The sequence below is a fragment of the Pogona vitticeps genome, chromosome 1 (genome assembly GCF_051106095.1).
Source record: "Pogona vitticeps strain Pit_001003342236 chromosome 1, PviZW2.1, whole genome shotgun sequence".
NCBI lineage: Eukaryota > Metazoa > Chordata > Lepidosauria > Squamata > Agamidae > Pogona > Pogona vitticeps.
Genome location: NC_135783.1, coordinates 72714539 through 72734688, shown reverse-complemented (window position 1 = coordinate 72734688; position 20150 = coordinate 72714539). Strand labels below are relative to the sequence as shown.

The following is a 20150-nucleotide window of genomic DNA, read 5'->3' as shown; positions in this document are numbered from 1 at the left end:
CAAACCCGGGAAGATACAACAGGGGGAGAGTGAGGGGGCGGCAAACAGGGGGGGTGGGGAAGGGGTGGGCAGAAAAGGAGCAGTCCTGCCCCAGTGATGACTCGTGTAATAGTGAGCCTTTTTCTACTACATTTCCCCTTATGGGAAAGAAATGGAATTGTGGTCAGTAGTCTCACGGCAATGTGTGTGCTAAAATAGGAAAAGCAGTCAAATGAATGGGAAATATTAAGCAGAAGGAGCAAGAGAGTGGGAGCTGGACTACGTACAGGATCCATTGTGGCCTTTGATGTTAGGGAAAATTAATCTGCTTCCCATTAGAATGCAAATATATTACTTAACCAAGCACTGCCATAACTACAATGGAATGACCTCAAGCGAACAGTACAGCTAGAACGCATGTGGAGGATGCTCTTCAGGGGAAAAGAAAGTTGAATTTTTTTCTCCCTTTTTTCTTATATCCAGAGCAAACAAATGAAACAGAGGAGGTGGAAGGAGATTTAAGAAAGGTCAAATGTTATTTAATGCAGTAAAGTGCATAAAATGCTCAAATCATATGTAAAGTATGAGTTTTTGTTGTTTAGTCGTTACGTCGTGTCTGATTCTTCATGACCACATGCACCAGACCATGTCAGGCCTTCCTGTCTTCCACTGCCTCCCGGAGTTGGGTCAAATTCATGTTGGTCGCTTCAATGACACTGTCCAACCATCCTCTGTCGTCCCCTTCTCTGCTTGACTTCAAACTTTCCCAACATCAGGGACTTTTCCAGGGAGTCTTCTATTCTCATGAGATGGCCAAGGTTTTGGAGCCTCAGCTTCAGGATTTGTCCTTCCAGTGGGCACTCAGGTTTGATTTCCTTTAGAATGGATAGGTTTGTTCTCCTTGCAGTCCAGGGGACTCTCAAGAGTCTCCTCCAGCACCACAATTCAAAAGCATCAATTCTTCAGCTGTAAGCCTTCTTTATGGTCCAGCTCTCGCTTCCTTACATCACTACTGTAAAAACCATAGCTATGGCTATCCGGACCTTTGTTGGCAAGGTGATGTCTCTGCTTTTTAAGATGCTATCTAGTTTTGTCATCACTTTCCTCCCAAGAAGCAGGCGTCTTTTACTTTTGTGGCTGCTTTCACCATCTGCATTGATCACGGAGCCCAGGAAAGTAAAATCTGTCACTGCCTCCGTATCTTCCCCTTCTTCCAGGAGTTGATGGAACCAGTGGCCATGATCTTAGTTTTTTTAATCTTTAGCTTCAGACCATTTTTGTGCTTTCCTATTTCACCCCCATTAAGAGGTTCTTTAATTCCTCCTTACTTTCTGCCATCAGAGTGGTATCATCTACATATCTGAGGTTGTTAATATTTCTTCCGTCAATCTTATTTCCAGCTTGGGATTCCTCCAGTCCAGCGTTTCACGTGATGTATTATGCATATAAGTTAAATAAGCAGGGAGACAATATACAGCCTTGTCATACTCCTTTCCCAATTTTGAACCAATGTTGTTCCATATCCAGTTCTAACTGTTGCTTCCTCTCCCACATATAGGTTTCTCAGGAGATAGATAAGGTGGTCAGGCACTCCCATTTCTTTAAGGACTTGCCATAGTTTGCTGTGGTCCACACAGTCAAAGGCTTTTGCATAGTCAATGAAGCAGATGTAGATGCTTTTCTGGAACTCTCTGGCTTTCTCCATGATCCAGCTCATGTTAGCAATCTGCTCTCTAGTTCCTCTGCCCCTTCGAAATCCAGCTTGTACTTCTGGGAGGTCTCGGTCCACAAACTGCTGAAGCCTACCTTGGAGGATTTGGAGCATAACCTTGTTAGCATGAGAAATGAGTGCAATTGTAAAGTAGTTGGAGCATTCTTTGGCACTACCCTTCTTTGAGTTTGGGAAGTAGACTGATCTTTTCCAATCCTCTGGCCACTGCTGAGTTTTCCAAACTTGCTGGCATATTGAATGTAGCACCTTAACAGTGTCATCTTTCAAGATTTTAAATAGTTCAACTGGAATGCCCTCACCTCCACTGGCCTTGTTGTTAGCCATGCTTTCTAAGGCCTACTTGACTTCACTCTCCAGGATGTCTGGCTCAAGGTCAGCAACTACACTATCTGGGTTGTCCGGAACATCCAGATCTTTCTGGTATAATTTATCTGTGTATTCTTCCCCCCGCTTCTTGATGTCTTCTGCTTCTGTGAGATCCCCACCATTTTTATCCTTTATCATGCCCATCTTTGTACAAAAGGTTCCTTTAATGTCTCCAATTTTCTTGAATAGAGATCACTTTATAGTAGGATTAGATTTACTTACAGAGCATAAGATTACCCTACCAGGGGCTACTGGATATGGCCACTATCCAAAGAATGAAGTATGCCTGTGAATAGTAATTACCGTATGTTCTCAAGTTGTTTCTGATTTCTGGCAGCCCTACTAAACAACATGTTCAAGATTTGTAAGATGTTCAACGAATGGTTTAACATTGCCATTCCTCCATGAGTTTTCATGCCTAAGCAGAGATTTTTAACCCAGCTCTAATGAATTCTAGTTTAATACTTTATCCACTACAATATAATGGCTCTCAAAAATTAGTTATTAATAATAAAATAAAAGCAGGAGGGAATTTTTGCCTTCATGGTTTGTTTCTCCCTTCCTGTATGCATCTATTGGACCTCTAAGTGGAAAGAGGTTACTGGACTAGAAAGTCTTGTGGTGTCACCCAGAATGGCTCCTCTTATGCTCTTGCAGCAGATGCTGGGTCTTCTGGGAAAATATCCTGCGCGTACATCCCTCTCCAATAAAAAATTCATCCCTTTCCAATGAGGGCGTGGATCAGATAGAGATCGGCATGTGCAAGAATTCTCTAAAGAACAAAGTGTATTATAAGCTATTTATATGAACAAAATAGCTGCCGAATGGATTATGTATATAGACCAGAAAGCCGGGTCTTCTTTGGCCACAGATAATTGGTAGCAACTCTTTGAAACCACAGGATGTTGTGTTGGAGAAACATACCTTTGTCCACAAGATGGCATTTTTCTGAAGTCCCAACATAAGAAAAAGTGGAGGTGAAAAATGGGAAAGCAAAAATTGAATTCTAAAATCCTTTATAATGAAAATTTGTATTATGCAGGAAGATCATGAAATCAGTATTCTTAAATATGATAGGATTATGCCAATGAACTAGCATGAAGAGAGAATGCAAGGATATCAGTGTTTTGGTAGATGAAATCAAAAAGGCAATTCTCTGCCTAAGAATGGTTGACATTATCTATGGATGGAGGAAAATGATTTTACTCATGGAATGTGTGAGGGTGTTTTCTAAATTATTGCTGTATCTGGCTGGTTGTGTGAATCCCAGAACTTGGAAAAGATACTCTTTAAAATAACACATCCACCATGACCACCGGATATGCTGACTGCAAAATTCTGGGAGGTGTAGCTAAAAATATGACCTTCCAAAGCTTTGTTTGTGAATGAGGCAACTGACAGACATTATTTAGACAGCCATCTAAATTAATGGTTTAGGTAACGACAAAGAGGCCTGCAAGGGTCTTATACAGCAACAGGAAACATTACTTTTCCAAATGGCCAGGCCAGCTGGGCATACAGTATGTAGTTCAGAAGAGTGAGTTTTCCCATTTGTAATCTCATGCCTGCATTAAATAAACCCTCTAGCTCCAGAACCCCTTTATGGATTGCTGCCTTGTTGAGATGAAGGGTCTTGAATAATTCAGAGAAGCTATGGGTTATGCCGTAGCCCATATCTATCTCCTGAGAAATCTATATGTGGGACAGGAAGCAACAGTTAGAACTGGATATGGAACAACTGATTCGTACAAAATTTGGGAATGGAGTACGACAAGGCCATATATTGTCCCCCTGCTTATTTAACTTATATGCAGAATACATCGTGCAAAAGGCTGGACTGGAGGAATCCCAAGGCAGAATAAAGATTGTCGGAAGAAATATCAACAACCTCAGATATGCAGATGATACCATTCTGATGGCAGAAAGTGAGGAGGAATTAAAGAACCTCTTAATGAGGGTGAAAGAGGAGAGTGTAAAAATGGTCTGAAGCTCAACATAAAAAAAACTAAGATCACAGCCACTGGTCCCATCACCTCCTGGCAAACAGAAGGGGAAGAAATGGAGGCAGTGACAGATTTTACTTTCCTGGGCTCCATGATCAATGCAGATGGTGAAAGCAGCCACAAAATTAAAAGACACCTGCTTTTTGGGAGGAAAGTGATGACAAACCTAGATAGCATCTGAAAAAGCAGAGTCATCACCTTGTCAACAAAGGTCCGCATAGTCAAAGCTATGGTTTTTCTAGTAGCGATGTATGGAAGTGAGAGCTGGACTATAAAGAAGGTTGACTGCTGAAGAATTGATGCTTTTGAATTGTGGTGCTGGAGGAGACTCTTGAGAGTCCCCTGGACTGCAAAGAGAACAAACCTATAAATTCTGAAGAAAATCGACCCTGAGTACTCACTGGAAGGACAAATCCTGAAGCTGAGGCTCCAATACTTTGGCCATCTCATGAGAAGTCTCCCTGGAAAAGACTGATGTTGGGAAAGTGTGAAGTCAAGAGGAGAAGGGGATGACAGAGGACAAGATGGTTGGACAGTGTCATTGAAGCTACCAACATGAATTAGACCCAACTCTGGGAGGCAGTGGTGTGCTCTGGTCCCTGGGGTCACGAAGAGTCGGACATGACTTAATGACTAAACAACAACAATAACAACAGAGCTCCAGAAATTTCAGGGGGAATTGGCTACCCACTTACCAGTATATATTCAGATTTGATTATTTAATGAATCAGTATCTGAAATCATACATTTGATTTAGCTTTAGCTAGAACAATCCAGATTTGCTAACACGGAACTGGAGTTGGCTTTAAAGTGAAAGGGAAAGCATTTCTTCTCGTTGTGTGATATAAATGGAGAGAGGAGGGAAAGAGCATGAAACCAAATCTTGTTGTGGCTTCATCCTGATCATCTAAGCTAGGATCCTGTTGGGTGAGGGTTAGTGTAATATTCTTCCAGCATATCTGTTCCACATGTGGTCCTGGTAGGCAAACAGAGATTTCTGTTATGGAAACTGCTTTACATGAGGAGGTGCTGAATTGAACCACTTGGTTTTCCTCAACAGGATTCCTACCTCAAACTGTGGTTATGGTTTGGAAACACACACACAAAACTCAAATTGTGAATCTTCCCCAAATTCTCCTTTGAATTAAAAGAAGAAGGCAAGTTTCTAGACATGCCAGTTAAGGACATGCAGAGGCAGGGTTAGAATAGTGGGGCATTCTTGCTGAATCTCTGAAAGGAATGGAAGACTAAGCATTCCAATAGGGGGCGAGGGAGCTTCAGGATTTCACAGAATTCTTTGACCCACACCTTGCCCAATAAAACTAAAATAAATTACACAGAGATACTTTTTTAACAGAAAAAAACCCTAACACTGAACAAACACTGGCAGAAGAATTTCGTTTTCTCTGCAGAGAATTTGAATTGCATGAATATGAAGTCTTCCTACATTTCAGTGGGTTTTTTTACATTTATTGCACACAGCAGTAAGTCTTGCAATACAGGTGTATTTTTCTTTCTTTCTGGAAAACACATTTTACACCAGAAAATGACAAGCAGCAGAAACTGTGTTTAATCTGAGTTATTTGCACCACAGTCAGGTTATCAGGCGTTCTGCAGCACTATCAAATAAAAGCTTTTGTTATGTACGGTGGCCAAAGAGCAGTTGGCAGAATCCCAAATTTCAGGTTGCAGTTTCGATGCAGTGGCTAGCACTGCACACCTATCCAAGTATTCAGAAGTAGATCCCAAGTACGGTGGTGGACCTATATTTCTAGGGCCCTGAAGCTTAAACTGTTATGGGGTCCCTTTGCAATGAGCAGTGAGGTCTGGATAACTACTGTTATCTTCTTCAAAGGGGTTGTTCCATGGGAGGTCACCAAACTTTAAAAAAAAATGGACTAAAGTTGCTTCTCTGGTCCCTCCAGGATGAGGGGCCCCAAAGCTTAAGTTTCATTAGTTTCAAAATAGATCTACCCCTGCCCAAGAACATGTGTTTAAGACTGGAGTCTGAATAGCAATAGGTTTGCTGTTAACTTACCACTCTTCTACAACCTGGATGCTCTCCATTTTGGTACTGTGTGTCGGCCTTCCTGAACTGTCCCCTCTGTCTTCATTCCTAACAGTGAGGCTGCAATGTAGTACAACACTTTATTTTGTCTAGAGAAAATTAATTTAAAATAATAAATATATCACATAAATAGCAACAACACTGAGGTTTAACATGAAAATTTCACACTCATGGCAACATTTTTTTTGGTCAGCAAATGCAAGCTCATCTTTGAATACCTAGAATAAAAGATTCCCCTAACTTTGGACTTCATCCATTTCCAACACATGATAAAATTAAGGATCAGAATATATCTTTAACATCAACCCTTTAATTGTAAATATTTGTAAGTTGTCTATATTATAAAATTTAGGACATGGAAATAAATTGAATGTCTGTAATTTAAATATTTGTTGGGGCCATTATAACAAAAGTTAGAATATAAATCAAACAAATCACTATAAACATATTTAGCTTATTAACTCACATGCCTAAATCTGTGATAAAAGAAAAAATATTAAGTTATTGCACATTGTAATGTTTAACAGTGGATGAAGATGGTGGTGGTAATGATGATTCCTTATTCATGTAGAACTAGATATTTCTTGCAAGATTTTTTTACTGCCTTTGCATTAGCAGTACTACTAACTACTTTATGCTAACTTTTTAAAGAAAATTGTTTAAAATACTGCTCCCCATGGGGACCACCCCATCGTAAATGTATTTATTTTAATGTAGACACAAAGATGCTCTGGGTTTAGTTGCACATGCTATGTGTGTGCATTATGCTAACATACCGCTATGCACCCCACCCCTAGACCAATTCCTGGGAGTGCTTTTGCTGGTCCCTTTCCTCTCTTTAAGAAATAATGTTTCTGTTTTACAACACAAGACACATGATTGTGTCCTTTCATGCAAGCTCCCTGTTTTGCCTGATTTACATTCATAAACATTCACAGCAGTATGGACACATATGTATTGTCCCTGCTCCTTGTTCCACAAGTGTAAAGTCCATTATGCACCAGAGGCCTGACACATTCACTCATACACTCTCTTGGGTCTGTTAAGCCCTTTTGACCACAACACTGGCTCCTAGTCATCTTGGGCCTTCAATGAAGCATGCTGGATTCTCATGGTGGTCGTTCCTCCTGCTTGCTAGGTGAATACCACATGGCAGATTCCCCCTTATTTTGGCACAGAAAATACCAGCAGGACCTACGGAACTCAGCATTTTGTAGTTCTTGAGAGGCCATGTAACCTAAGATCTATTCACACATTTGCCTGCTCACATGTATAGCCAAATGGGTGGTAGGGATGTAGGGATGCGTATAAAGCACCCCATACTTGGCAGCATCCTAACCTACCTGTGCTGAACACAAAGATCTGAAGATGTGTCACCTGAATGGTGTTACACATAAACCCTGATTGGAAACCTAAAAAAGCTCTGTCTACAGGGAACTCTTCAGACCTCCATACTCAATGCACAAAGATTGAGGGCAGCCATTCTCAATGGGAATCATATGGCCTACTGGGGAGCCCTGGCACATTTGAAGGGGGGCACAGAGTCATCAGTTTGTGTTGTCTCCTTGTTTAGATGGCTTAACTCTAAGGCAGCTAAAGGCTTTCGTTATTTGAGAGTGGGCCCTTGAACCTGAGAAGGGCTCGTAAAAGAGCCATGGCCAAAAAAAGGTTGAGAATAGCTGATCTAGATTACTTCCGTGGTACATGGGGACATTCAGGGATCAGGGCTTCTGTGCATGCCCATGTCACCAACATCCTTTTATTACACGAGTAAGTCAGTGACTGAATAGGATTATGAAATGACAGACATCTGTATCTGAAACAACCAAAGCTAGATTTTCCAGTATGTGTCAGACCATAATGTGTTCTTTGGTTTCAACATGACTTCAGAGTGTCCTCGGCAAACCTGCCAACTTGTTCCTAGCAAATTGGCAAGTGTTTGTCAAATGCTCTACAATGGCATAATGGATTGTTTGCCCCTGACTCCATGGTCTATCATCCACGGTCTAAACTGTGTCCAGTTCCAGGCAGATAGTCCCCCCTTTACTCCTGTAATGAAATACTCCAGTTTATTTTAGCTGGAGTCATTAATGTTCACTATATACCATTTAGGAGTCAGGTTATTATTAACAGAGAGTGAGAAGAATTATATGTACAACAGAATGAATGCCCTAGCAATACCAGGCACTTGTCATATGATGATTGATGATATTGTCCTTAGAGTTAAGCCAAGCTATACATCATCGTAAATGAATAAAACATGGATCTCTAGACTCCTGGGAACCTTTCTTTTCTAATATTAAAGTATGAAGATTCCTTGGCTGTGAGGCCAGTACATACCACTGTGAAAAATGGCACTCTCCAGTAATCACTTCAAAGCCATAAAAATGTGTTTACTTTATAGGGGGCGGGGAGGGGGGCTCTACTTCCAATTACCAGTTGTTGAAAGCAATATGAATTTTGTTTGCCCATAGGCCTGTTTCTTTAATCTATAAAGTTTCATGGAGACAAACAGGTCTTTTTCCTTCCTACCAAAACCTCCTTTGCTTTCAAAGATTATTTGATTATTCAATTCTTATATTAGATTTCTATAATCATATTTAATATCTAGAACAGGAAGATAATTTGCAACAGAACAGTGGGTATATGGTGAATATGTTGATTAAACATGATGTGTGTGTGTGTGTGGGGAGAGAAGTGCCTGTTTTTAACTCTTTTGGCCTCCCTCAGAAATCCTCAGGTGACTTGCCTAAGAAGAAATCATCCTACATTCAAATATTTTCCCCTCCACTGTGGAATTTCCTAACCCTTTACTTAGAACCTGCAGAAAACATCAAAATGCTGTCAAGTCATGCTGTTTTTTACATACAGTATATTGGCTGTCTTGTCTGAGTCCAGTATTGGTGAAAACCTTCTGGGTAGAGAAGGGAAGGTTAGCACAACCTTACACTAGATGTGAGGTGGCCAATGCTGGCAGGGGAGTCCCACGTTCAGATCCTGCCGCCTCCCCCAGGATCACACCTGTCCCAGACCTGGACAAAAATGGGCACAAATTGGGATGAAAGATCCAAAACTGGAAGTGACCATATGCCCACTTCTCGGAGCACTGTTCCCTGAGGCATTTAGCAATGAAACAAACAGAAGCTTTGTCCCTGGCTGGATTTTTTTGCATGTGGGGAGGGGGGGGTCATCAAGGGAAGTATGTTAGGATTTATGGGCCTCAAAATGCTTGGAGGCAACATGTGGCCTGAAGAGAGCACTTACACCATCCCTGGACATTTGTAATGTTGTCAATCAACAACACCCTTAAAAAGAGAGCACGTCTTCTTCCATTTGCACAAGCACCATTTCATCCCAAATCTAGCTGACAACTGTGGTACAAGTCATTACAATTTCACTAGACTATGTGTCACTTGAACCAATTGTCTTAGTTACTGCTTTGCAAGTGGTTGTGCACTGTTGCCCTGTGATACAGTGTAGAACAATGTCTCCGCATAACTGCACTTTCAGCAACACTTTGGAGCCATTTCAACAGATTCCAAACCAGAAACCCCACTTGAAGACACTGATAGAAAAAAAAGAGTTTCAATATACATTTTCAATTCTTTCCTTCACCTACTGAATTAACTGGACTGCAGCCTTTATTCATGCATTTGATTGTTGAATTCTTATATTAAATTTCTATAATATTTAACATCTAGAACAGGAAGATAATTTGCAACAGAACAGTGGGTATATGGTGAATATGTTGATTAAAATGATGGGGGGGAGAAGTGCATGTGTGTGTGTGCGTGTACACACATACACACACACATGCACTTCTCCCCCATATATATACTGTATATACATACATATATATGTATGTATGTGTATGTATGTATATGTATATGTATGTATTTATGTATATGTATACATATGTATAAGGGACGTGGTGGCGCTGCGGGCTAAACTGCAGAAGCCTGTGCTGCAGGGTCAGAAGACCAAGCAGTCGTAAGATCGAATCCACGTGATGGAGTGAGCGCCCGTCGCTTGTCCCAGCTCCCGCCAACCTAGCGATTCGAAAGCATGCAAATGCAAGTAGATAAATAGGGACCACCTCGGTGGGAAGGTAACAGCGTTCTGTGTCTAAGTCGCACTGGCCACGTGACCACAGAATATTGTCTTCGGACAAACGCTGGCTCTATGGCTTGGAAACAGGGATGAGCACCGCCCCCTAGAGTCGAACACGACGGGACAAAACTTGTCAAGGGGAACCTTTACCTTTATACATATGTATGTATATGTATATATGTACAGTATATATGTATATGTGTGTGTGTGTGTGTGTGCGCGTGCGTGTACATATACATACGCGCGCACACACACATGTATATATATGATTATCTGTAGCAACACTGCAAATGGGATCAGCTGCTTGTGCTTACAGTGGTTCATGAGACTGGGAACCCTGTGCTTTTTGAGTGCTTGCCATTCAGCAAAGTGAACTGGCTGCTGGGCTGGGATGTTAAGAAAATGCAGAGGATTGTTGGCTATTTAATTCATGTTTGAATATTAACAGCTGGAGGAAACAACAGGTGCACCTTGATTTGGGATTTACTGATCTGTCTCATGAACTGATATGTCTTTGGACTGTGCTGAATGATTCATTAATATGCACTCAGTGTTTACAAGGAACTAAGCAGAGTTCTAATCACATCCTTGGAATAGCAGAATGTGTTCTCAGGAGTATGAAAATACTGTTGTAACATTAATGGTATGCTGAACACTAAACAGGGTGCGCTAAAATTCCCCTTTTTCACGTATGTCTCCTCTGAGCCCCACTTCTCTCTTACAGGAAATATAACATACCACTGTGCTGTTGGTTTTTGGTCAGTAACAATGATTCAGCAGTGATTCAGTAATGCAGCAGAACAATGATTTCAGTGGGAGAGAAGAACTGTGTGCAAGGAGGGGGTAGGGTCCTATTTATTTATGTCTCTTTATCTTGAAAGCTCCTAAAATGAGGAAAAATTGGCAGAAAAAAAAAATCACACACACTCTCTCAGAGAGACAAACCAAGAGCCTGTATACTGTATTTTAGCCAACAGTGCACTGAATAGGGACCAGGCAGGCTTATCCATGAAGGTTACTGATGATGATAGACCAGTCATGAGTTCATATCCCCATAGATCTCAAGAGATTTCTATATACTGCATTAACAGTGCTTTGGGGCTGCTAAAATCGAGAATAACATCAGCGGTGAGGATGACATAGATCACTTGACTTCCCTGGAGGAAGAATAGGATACAAACATGTTTAACAATGATGATGAGAAATAGAAGGACGACCTCAAGAATACCTACCATTCCTGCTGGATAATAGGCTATGGGGAAATGGATTTACTGCTATGCAGCTCCTGTTTTTCACTTAGGGCAGGGAACATGTGGTTCTCCAACCATGGTTAGACTGCAACTCCCATTATCCTTAGCAAGCATAACCAGTGGTGAGGAATTATGGGAATTTCAGTTTACCAGTATCTGGAGCACCACATGTTCCTTGCTATTGACAGAGAGTAAGCACGTTCCAGATAAGATAAACATTTTTAAATCATAAGAGAATGCACACTTAGCACCCAGCATACTGCCTACTGTGACTATACAGCAACCTCAGATAAACTTGACTTACAGGAAAACATACGTTAGAGGAAGTGGATTGTAATTTATGAAAGCTCATACTGAAATAAATCAGTCTTAAAGGTGCCACAAGACTTTTGCCACGAGACTTTGCCTTGCCTTTTCTCTCTGGTCGCAATCTCCCTCTTGCCCTACATATGTATACATATGCATATATATGTATGGATGTGCATGCATGCATATGTGGGTGCGTACTTGTGAGTGTATATACACACGTACCCTTATATCCTCAATTTTAATTATTTAGCTGATCTAAACCAATTATTTGTCTTTGGAAAACAGACCACTCTGTTTTCCAGTCTGCTTGATATTGCATGTATTTTCTTAGCCAAGCCCTGGAATGTAAGGAGGCAAGCCTGTGTACTGTGAAAATTCATGTTTCACAAATGCTTGAATCATTTTTGATCTAGGCCAGAGGAGAATGCAATCTGCATCAGGGCGGCTTTCAGCTCAGTATTGCAGACCTGTTTCATAGCCTGGTCTTGGAAGGCTTAATCAGGGCACTGCCACCAGCAGCTGAATCTTGAAGGACAGTGATTGGTGGGGCTCCACTTGATCAAGCAGCTCAGGGAGTATAGTGGGGACGGAGGTGGGTGGGAACTTGTTTTACGACCCATCAAGTTGGCATGAAGTTCAAGTAATAATAGCCATTCATGGGTGGTAGATCAATGTCCACTATATTTGTTCTGTCTAATTGCAAATGGGAATAATACAAAGGGGAAAATTAGTGCCCCAGTACGGTAAAAAAAGAGATACCTTGAGGTTATCTGGAAATCTGGAAATCACAAACCATCAGGAAACAGACTGAAGTGTGTGTCTGCACGCAGCAGGAGACACAAAACTAGGAAGAAATAGGAGGAAATGGAACCCCATGAAAAAAAAGAAAGTGGAAAGAAAGGTGATGTGGGAAGGCAAGGAGAATGAGAGGGAAGAAGACATTAGATGCATACTGTGTGACAGCACCTTTAATCACATCAGTGGAGAGCCTCCATACGGAGGAGGGTTTGCGTTCTGCCAGATTTCTTAAAGAGAGGAAAAGCCGTTTCATCTTCTTTGCCTTCTGTCTTAAAAACAGCTTGTTAACAGAAGGGTTCCACTCCGACTTAACTTCAAGAAAGAAGACAGTCTTTGGGGGGAAAAGTCTTATTTCTACAGGGGCCATAGATAGCACATTTCAGTTTAAAGATTCGAGACAGTTATTCCTAGTGTAACTGACATTTTAAGCTGACTTGACCTGATGCATGACTAGAAGAGAAATTCTCTGCAGTAGGAAATTATGCCATGAACTGATAAATCAGCCCAAAGTTACAGTTTCATAACTGCACTCTGGGCGAGTGGGAGACGAAGGAGACATTTTAATAATTTCATGATCAAAACCTGCAATGTACTTGTTTTGTGAAAGGAGTCTGCAGAACTTCCAGCCACACTCCCAAAAAACTCATGTCAATTGTTAATTTTGCTCCTGGGATTCTCAACATCTCCAGTTCCCAGAAGGATGGATGTTGCTATTTATTTATATAATTATGTAACAATAACAGGCAATTTGGGGAAGGTGTGAATAAGCTTCAACTAGCACCACCAAGCTTGCAGAATTTAATTGCTAAGATGATGTCTTTTATCATCTCCCAGCCAGTTACATCCAAGGAAGAATTCTGAAAACTGCTGGTGAGCAGGACTTGTTACCAGCTGGCCGGAATGGATGGGGTGGTGTGCTAGAATAGCCCGATTCACTCTCAGAGATCAGAAAAGTTCTTTTAAAAGATTTTTTAAGACAAGTCAGCTTAAAATGTCAGTTATTCCAGAATATGACAGCATATCCAGTTGTAGTCCAGATAGGTCATATTTATCCTTATTTTCAGGATGCAATCTAGAGAAACCAGCAGGTAAATGTATGTGTCAGTGTGATTACGTTTTATGCCTTCATTCTTCTGCATAGCTCAATCTAATCTATGTCATATCCCCAGGCCTACTAAGGTGTCGGTGAGATCAAGTCGGCACAGGTTCGGCAAGATTACTCCATCATTTGCCTTCAGACCATACCTGCTGGCTGCAGATTATGCTGCTCATGAAGGCCCGAACATTGCAACCAGCTACAGTATTCTCAGAGCTTAGGGAACTTCTTTCTATTTGGACCGTAACATCCAGAATTGTCCCCATCTCTGCTTAGAACGCATGAATACTTAAGTATGTTTTGAACAGGTTTCCTTTCCTTTTCTCTTCCTTCCTGATACCCGGTTCCCCCCAAAATAAGACCTAGCCTGAAAATAAGCCCTAGTATCATTTTTCAGGGTGCTCGTAATATAAGCCCTACCCTGAAAATAAGACCCAATCAAGTGAAACCACGTCCTCCACCATTGTTCAGCAACCAAAATAAGATGACATGATTGTATTTGAATAAATGTAGATAGTTGTACATGAAAAAAAATCATCCCCTGAAAATAAATTTCAGACCCTGCCTTATTTTTGGGGAAACACGGTAGCTCTAGCCACCATGGCCCCTGGCTAGGTGATTCTGGGATTAATGGCCTAAAAAAAGTAATTTTTCCAAATTCTGGATGTCTTAATTACATATTGAACATTTCTTAATGGCTAGATTTCTCTCTGGCCAAGCAGACACACCTAAGCAAAACTCAGCACTGAATCCTGTGAACTATCTTAAGTGATGCATTTGGAGGGAAAACAGAAGGTTAGAATCCAGCAGTTCCTATCAGACAGAAAATATTTAAAAACCATATTATTTTTCTTACTGATTATACAATTTCCAAACAGCTCCCTGAAAGCAGTTTCTGAGTCACAATCATATGTTTAACAAGTAAATATTTGATAGGAGAGGTGAACGGGATCCCATTAGTACCACACCCAGGCGTCTGATTTTTGTTCATCTGGAAAGTGATTTAATATAATAGTCCTGACTCATACTTGAGAAAACATTGCCTATATATATTATACATATACATACACACACACACACACAAATACACACAAAGAGATGATCATTCTTTGTATACTGTATATGCTATTCATAGATTTCCTGAGACTGTATAAAGGTTATATTGCCTCTGTTTGGTGATGGTAATTTATTAGGAACTGACTAACAAAACTTATGTCAATCATATTAACTGACAAATCACATTACCTTGATAGTCCCAAGGGACTGAAGAGTGTAAAAATATAGGAAAAACAAGGTTATTAGTGCATGTAACTTGCGGACTTTAGCCTAAGCACAGGATATCAAAGAATGTCATATGAAATGTAACAATGCTCCTGGGCAGTGTAAGGCATCTTCAGAGCTGCCTTTTGAACAAAATCTGGCAGAGGAACTGGCATGTACTGTGTTCTGAAGAGTTTGTGTGTGCATGTGAATGCCCACAAAGCCCTGAAGCAACCAGTGACAAATAATGCATGAATTGTGATTCATTCCCCTTTGCTATAACTATTCATTTAAAGTATTTGTTAATTGGTTTACTGCCCAGGAGAGCCCCCAAAGCAATATACAATAAAATAGATTTGAAATAGACTGAAAAATATTTTGAAGAGCTAATTAGTTTTGTTTTTTGAAAAAGCTTTAACAATAGAAGTTCACTCCAATACAATACCTGCAAAGTGGAAAGATGTAGAGTGTTGTGACATACCTGCTGTTGTGCATGTATTTTCTTCTGCTACTGGAAAGGAGTCAAACCACTTGCATTATGATTTGTTGGGTGACTGGTTTGACTGAAGGGGATCCTCACTTTTTTAAATAATATAATTTTGGCTGCACACCAGAAACTCAGCAGGGATGAAAGAAGCTTGACTTTTCTTCTAGGAGTGGGGAGCGGTTCCACAGAGAAAGCTCTGCCTCATGTAGCTACCAGCCAAGGAAATAAAACAGGACCCCATCCAAGAACTCAGATTCAGCTCAGGTTTATATTAAAATATAACTTCATTACACTGGAGTCATAAAATTATTAAGGATTACTTCCCTTCTTTTGTGGTGCAACTGTAATGTTTAATAGGTTACGGCTTTATGGAATGGTGGCACAGGGGTATGATAGGGTTCATGTGCTGACCAGTACTGTGGCTTTATGATGTGGTGCGGTGGCAACATAGTGAACAACATTGCACTTGGCAAAGCAAAGCAGACCAGAAGGGGGTGGGGTGTCATCTTAACCAAGGTTGCATGATTGTCATGCATTTTATAAATAATGTTTCTTTACATACCATTCGTTAAATTAACATATTTTACTCCGCTTCCTAAGATTTTTCTGTGCTTTGATTAAGCTATCAATACAAATGGAGATTGCAGCCAAGAAATTAGAAAGTCTGAAAGTTGGAAGAACAGCTATGATAGGATTAGAAAACATTCTAAACAGTTCATATGAGTTGCTGGAGATAAATTATTATTATTATTATTATTATTATTATTATTATTATTATTATTATTATTATTATTATTATTATTATTATTATTATTATTAGTATTAGTATTAGTATTAGTAGTAGTAGTAGTAGTAGTAGTAGTTGTAGTTGTAGTTGTAGTAGTAGTAGTAGTAGTTGTAGTTGTAGTTGTAGTAGTAGTAGTAGTAGTAGTAGTAGTTGTAGTAGTAGTTGTAGTAGTTGTAGTAGTAGTAGTAGTTGTTGTTGTAGTTGTAGTTTTATTAGTTTTATTAGTTTTATTTATATTTACTTGATGATTACTTTTTATTGATGTGAAAGTTGGATGATGATAAAAAGCTAAAAGGGAAAAATCTGATTTATCTGAGAACTGTTGTTAGAGGAAAGCCTTCTGTATATCTCACACAGCTGGAAAGACAAACAAGTAAGTACTAGACTAAGTTAAGTTTGGATTCTCCTGGAAGTAAAAATGACTAAACTGAAGCTATTGTACTTGACATATCATGCCGAGACAAGACTCACTGGAAAAAAAACAACAATGGTAGGAAACAAAGAATGCAGCAATAAAAGTCAAAAATCAAACATGAGATTGACTCAGTAAAGAAAGCCATGCCCTTTAATGTGTATGTGTATGTGTAGAGGAACCTGTGAATGAAAGCGCTTACTGCTAATAATTATGTTGTGTCAAGTTTATTCTGACTTATGGAAACCCTCCCATGGTTTTCTAGGTAAGAAATACTCAGATGTGGCTTTATGGCCTTCTAAGATTGTACAACTTCGCCAAGGCCACACAGATGGGTGGGCTTTTAAGTCAATTAGCCACACACAGGTCAGCGGTTCCCAACCTTGTGTTCCCAGAAGTTCTTGGACTACAACTCCTAGAAAATCCTGCCCAGCCCATCTAGTGATAAAAGCTTCTGGGAATTTTAGTATAAAATGTTTGGGGACTCAAGGCTCTGAACCACTGCTTCAGGCGATCTTAACTGGCCCGCTCAAAAAGTACAGTGGGGATTTTAACTCCCAACTCCTGTCTCCAATGCATTGAGCTGTACGAGCTCTAGGACCTACTGGAGGGTCACTAATTCACAGGGTTACTGTACGTCTGAAGCAATTTGACCAACAATAGGTGTAACAATAACAACAAACACTAGGAAAACATTTTGAAAAGGTGGCACTCCTTTTCTAGCCCATGGAAAGGGGCTGAAAGGTTGAGTGGGCCAAGGAAATAGGTAAAGAGGCCAGGAGTCTTGCGCTTGTAGTACATTACAGAACTGAGAACTTTAGCAGTGCTTACTTGACAAGGCACACCTGCTGAAATCCCCTTCTTATACACAGCCATTTCACTCAGTCGCATCTTCTTCATGCACCCATCCTAGGAGTAAGATCAATGTGAAGTAGGCAGGACTACCTGTAATTCATGTCAATTTGGATGTTTTCCAAACCAAGCATAGCATCTACATGGCTGAAAACATGCATGACTCTTTTCCATGCAAAAGCCTGCAAGATCCCTGCAAAATACACTGCCTAGTTCTCTGCAGGATAATTTAAGTTCATATCCTGTCATCTACCATCAGAGAGAAGAGCAAGAAAAAAAAAAACTTAGGTGAGATAAAGAAGGAAGGTTTTTGGACCCTTACCTGTGGGTCACTAGTTCCCTATCCCTGGTTAAAGAAAAGCAAAGAAGCAAAGGGGTTGGAAATGATTCTGACAGTTGTCTAATGCAACCCCTTCCCAATGCATAAGGCATGGCCTTTCACACACACACACACACACAGATATATATATACCTTAGCCAAATAAATTTTGTACTTTTTGAAACAACACCAAAAATCTTCAAATTCTGTTTAAAAGAGGCAGCAGTGGGATGAGCACACACACTGTATCAGCCCGTCTTCTAACAGCTTCCAGCCCTCTGAAATAAACTCTCCAGTTATATCTAATAATATACAACCCATCTTCATAAATAATATGACAGTGCCAAATTTAATAATGACAGCTACATTGGAAAAAAGGAAGAGGGGAAATCTGGCTTCTAGCAAGGGTGGATTTAAAGGCTTTTGCGTGTGCGTGTTAAAAATAAAGACCTTTTAAAAATATGTAGGCCTTTAAAAATATGCGTATAGCTGTCAGACGTCTCACAAATTCACCATAAAAATAATGACAAACGCATGGATCATGTACCTTTTTATAACTCTGCTAGCTGCTAAAGCCATATGAGAGAAATATTCCTTTTTAACAAAAAATAAATATTTGTGTAACAAGGTCAGAAGGAAAAGATTTTAGACTATTGTTGCAGCTTGAGGCAAATTACAAAACCAGAAAGAAAGGTTTTCTTGCCAGCACTGACTCTTGCTGAGTCCAACACACTCTGTGAACATCCTGGAGGCTTTGGGAATCACCTGCTTCACCCAAAATATCTAAGTTCCTGAGTCTGACATGGTGACCTTATTCAATACAGTGAAGGCCAGGAGTGCTCTGTCCATTCTGGGATACCCCCCCCCCCCAGCCTGGGCCTCACACTGTCATGCGCTCCACTAACGTTATGTGAAGCATTTATTCAGAGCTTGTCCTTTGTTCTTTTTCCCACTTGGAAAAAATAATGGAAATATAGCCAGCCTCCTTGGAATTCATCTGGCACACTTTCATGGTTCCTGTTTTCAAACAAGGAAAGTATGACTTCTCTTCATAACACCTCTGTGTGGGACAGGAAAGGAGTGTTGCTTTAAGAATGAGTGGTTTGACACAGTTAGTGAAGGGCATAATCAAGCAAGGAAACAGGACCCAGCAAGCCATAAATATCAGGAAATGAGGCAATCTCACCGGATGGTATGTTCTACTGTCACCTGTGGGGTCAGTGACACTGAAGAGTGTGACAGCATGCAAGTATCTGTCTCACAATTTGGTTCCAAGTCTTCATTGGGATATTGGGAAGTCTTGTTTATTCTTATACCAAGGGAATGAATATTGAGCCTTTTCTAGTCAAGGAGAGATGAAGGTAACATGATGAGTCTAAACTCTGGTGCTAAGTTTACCAGTCATTCTATGAACTGTGGTTGTCATAACCACATAACCACGTTCAGCTCTGGTTATCATAACAGCTGTGACATAAGAAAGGCCTTCAACCATCTCTGAAGAGTGGCTCTAGCTAGAGAACGATGCAGCTGTTGCTGCAGGGAATAAATTATATGTGTGGCAACATGTAGAAATGGGAAAGGGGGAAAGGTAAATTAATCTCTCCTTAATATCATCTGCCCGACCCACCAGATCATCCCAGTTGAGACTCCTCTGGGTGGTCACCCCAAGAGAAGCGCATAAATTCTCTACAAGAGGTAGGGCCAAGTTAAGTTTTAAGAGCCAAGTCTACAAGTTTTAAGGCTCTTTAGGCAGGCTTTCCCTCCTGTCATCACTTGATTATTTTTATTTTTCCCCATCTTGAACCATATTACTATTGTTGTTTTTTATTTTATTATACTGTTGTTATTCTATTTTTATTGTTACCTGCCCAGAGTACACTTGTGTCTAGATGGGCAGGGTATTAAATAAATAAATAAATAAATAAATAAATAAATAAATAAATAAATAAATAAATAAATAAATAAATAAATAAATAAATAAATATAGGGCCTTCTTTGTGATGGCTCCAACTTTATGGAACCAGCTTCTGGAGGAGCTCCATCTAGCCCCTCCCTGTGGACTTTTAGGAAGCAATTAAAAACACTGTATTCACAAAGGCTTTCATGGCTGGGATCTAATGGTTGTTGTAGGTTTTTTGGGCTCTTTGGCCGAAGAACAACCTTCAGAACACGGCCAAAGAGTCCAAAAAACTCACAACAACAATTAAAGACACTGCTTTCAGGAAGGCTTTCCACATTGACACCAGCTGACCACCTCCTCCCCCCTTTTCATTCCCCTCCTCTTCTTCCCTCTTTTCACCCATCAGCTCTGCTGACATGATA

At 40.3% G+C, this 20150-nt stretch overlaps 1 protein-coding gene across 8 annotated transcripts in view; it reads right to left on the bottom strand.

Moving 5' to 3' along the window:
• Positions 1-20150, bottom strand: part of RGS17 (regulator of G protein signaling 17) — a 105746-nt gene that overhangs the window by 11205 nt on the left and 74391 nt on the right. For 5 of the 8 annotated variants that reach the window (XM_078383231.1, XM_020803711.3, XM_020803796.3 and 2 more), the window contains one exon: positions 6119-6208. In XM_078383231.1, coding sequence (XP_078239357.1) covers positions 6119-6208 — 90 coding nt within the window. Of the gene's footprint in view, positions 1-6118; positions 6209-15452; positions 16281-20150 lie in introns of those variants that run through there. The other 3 variants (XM_078383230.1, XM_078383235.1, XM_072995188.2) reach the window with 2 other exon arrangements.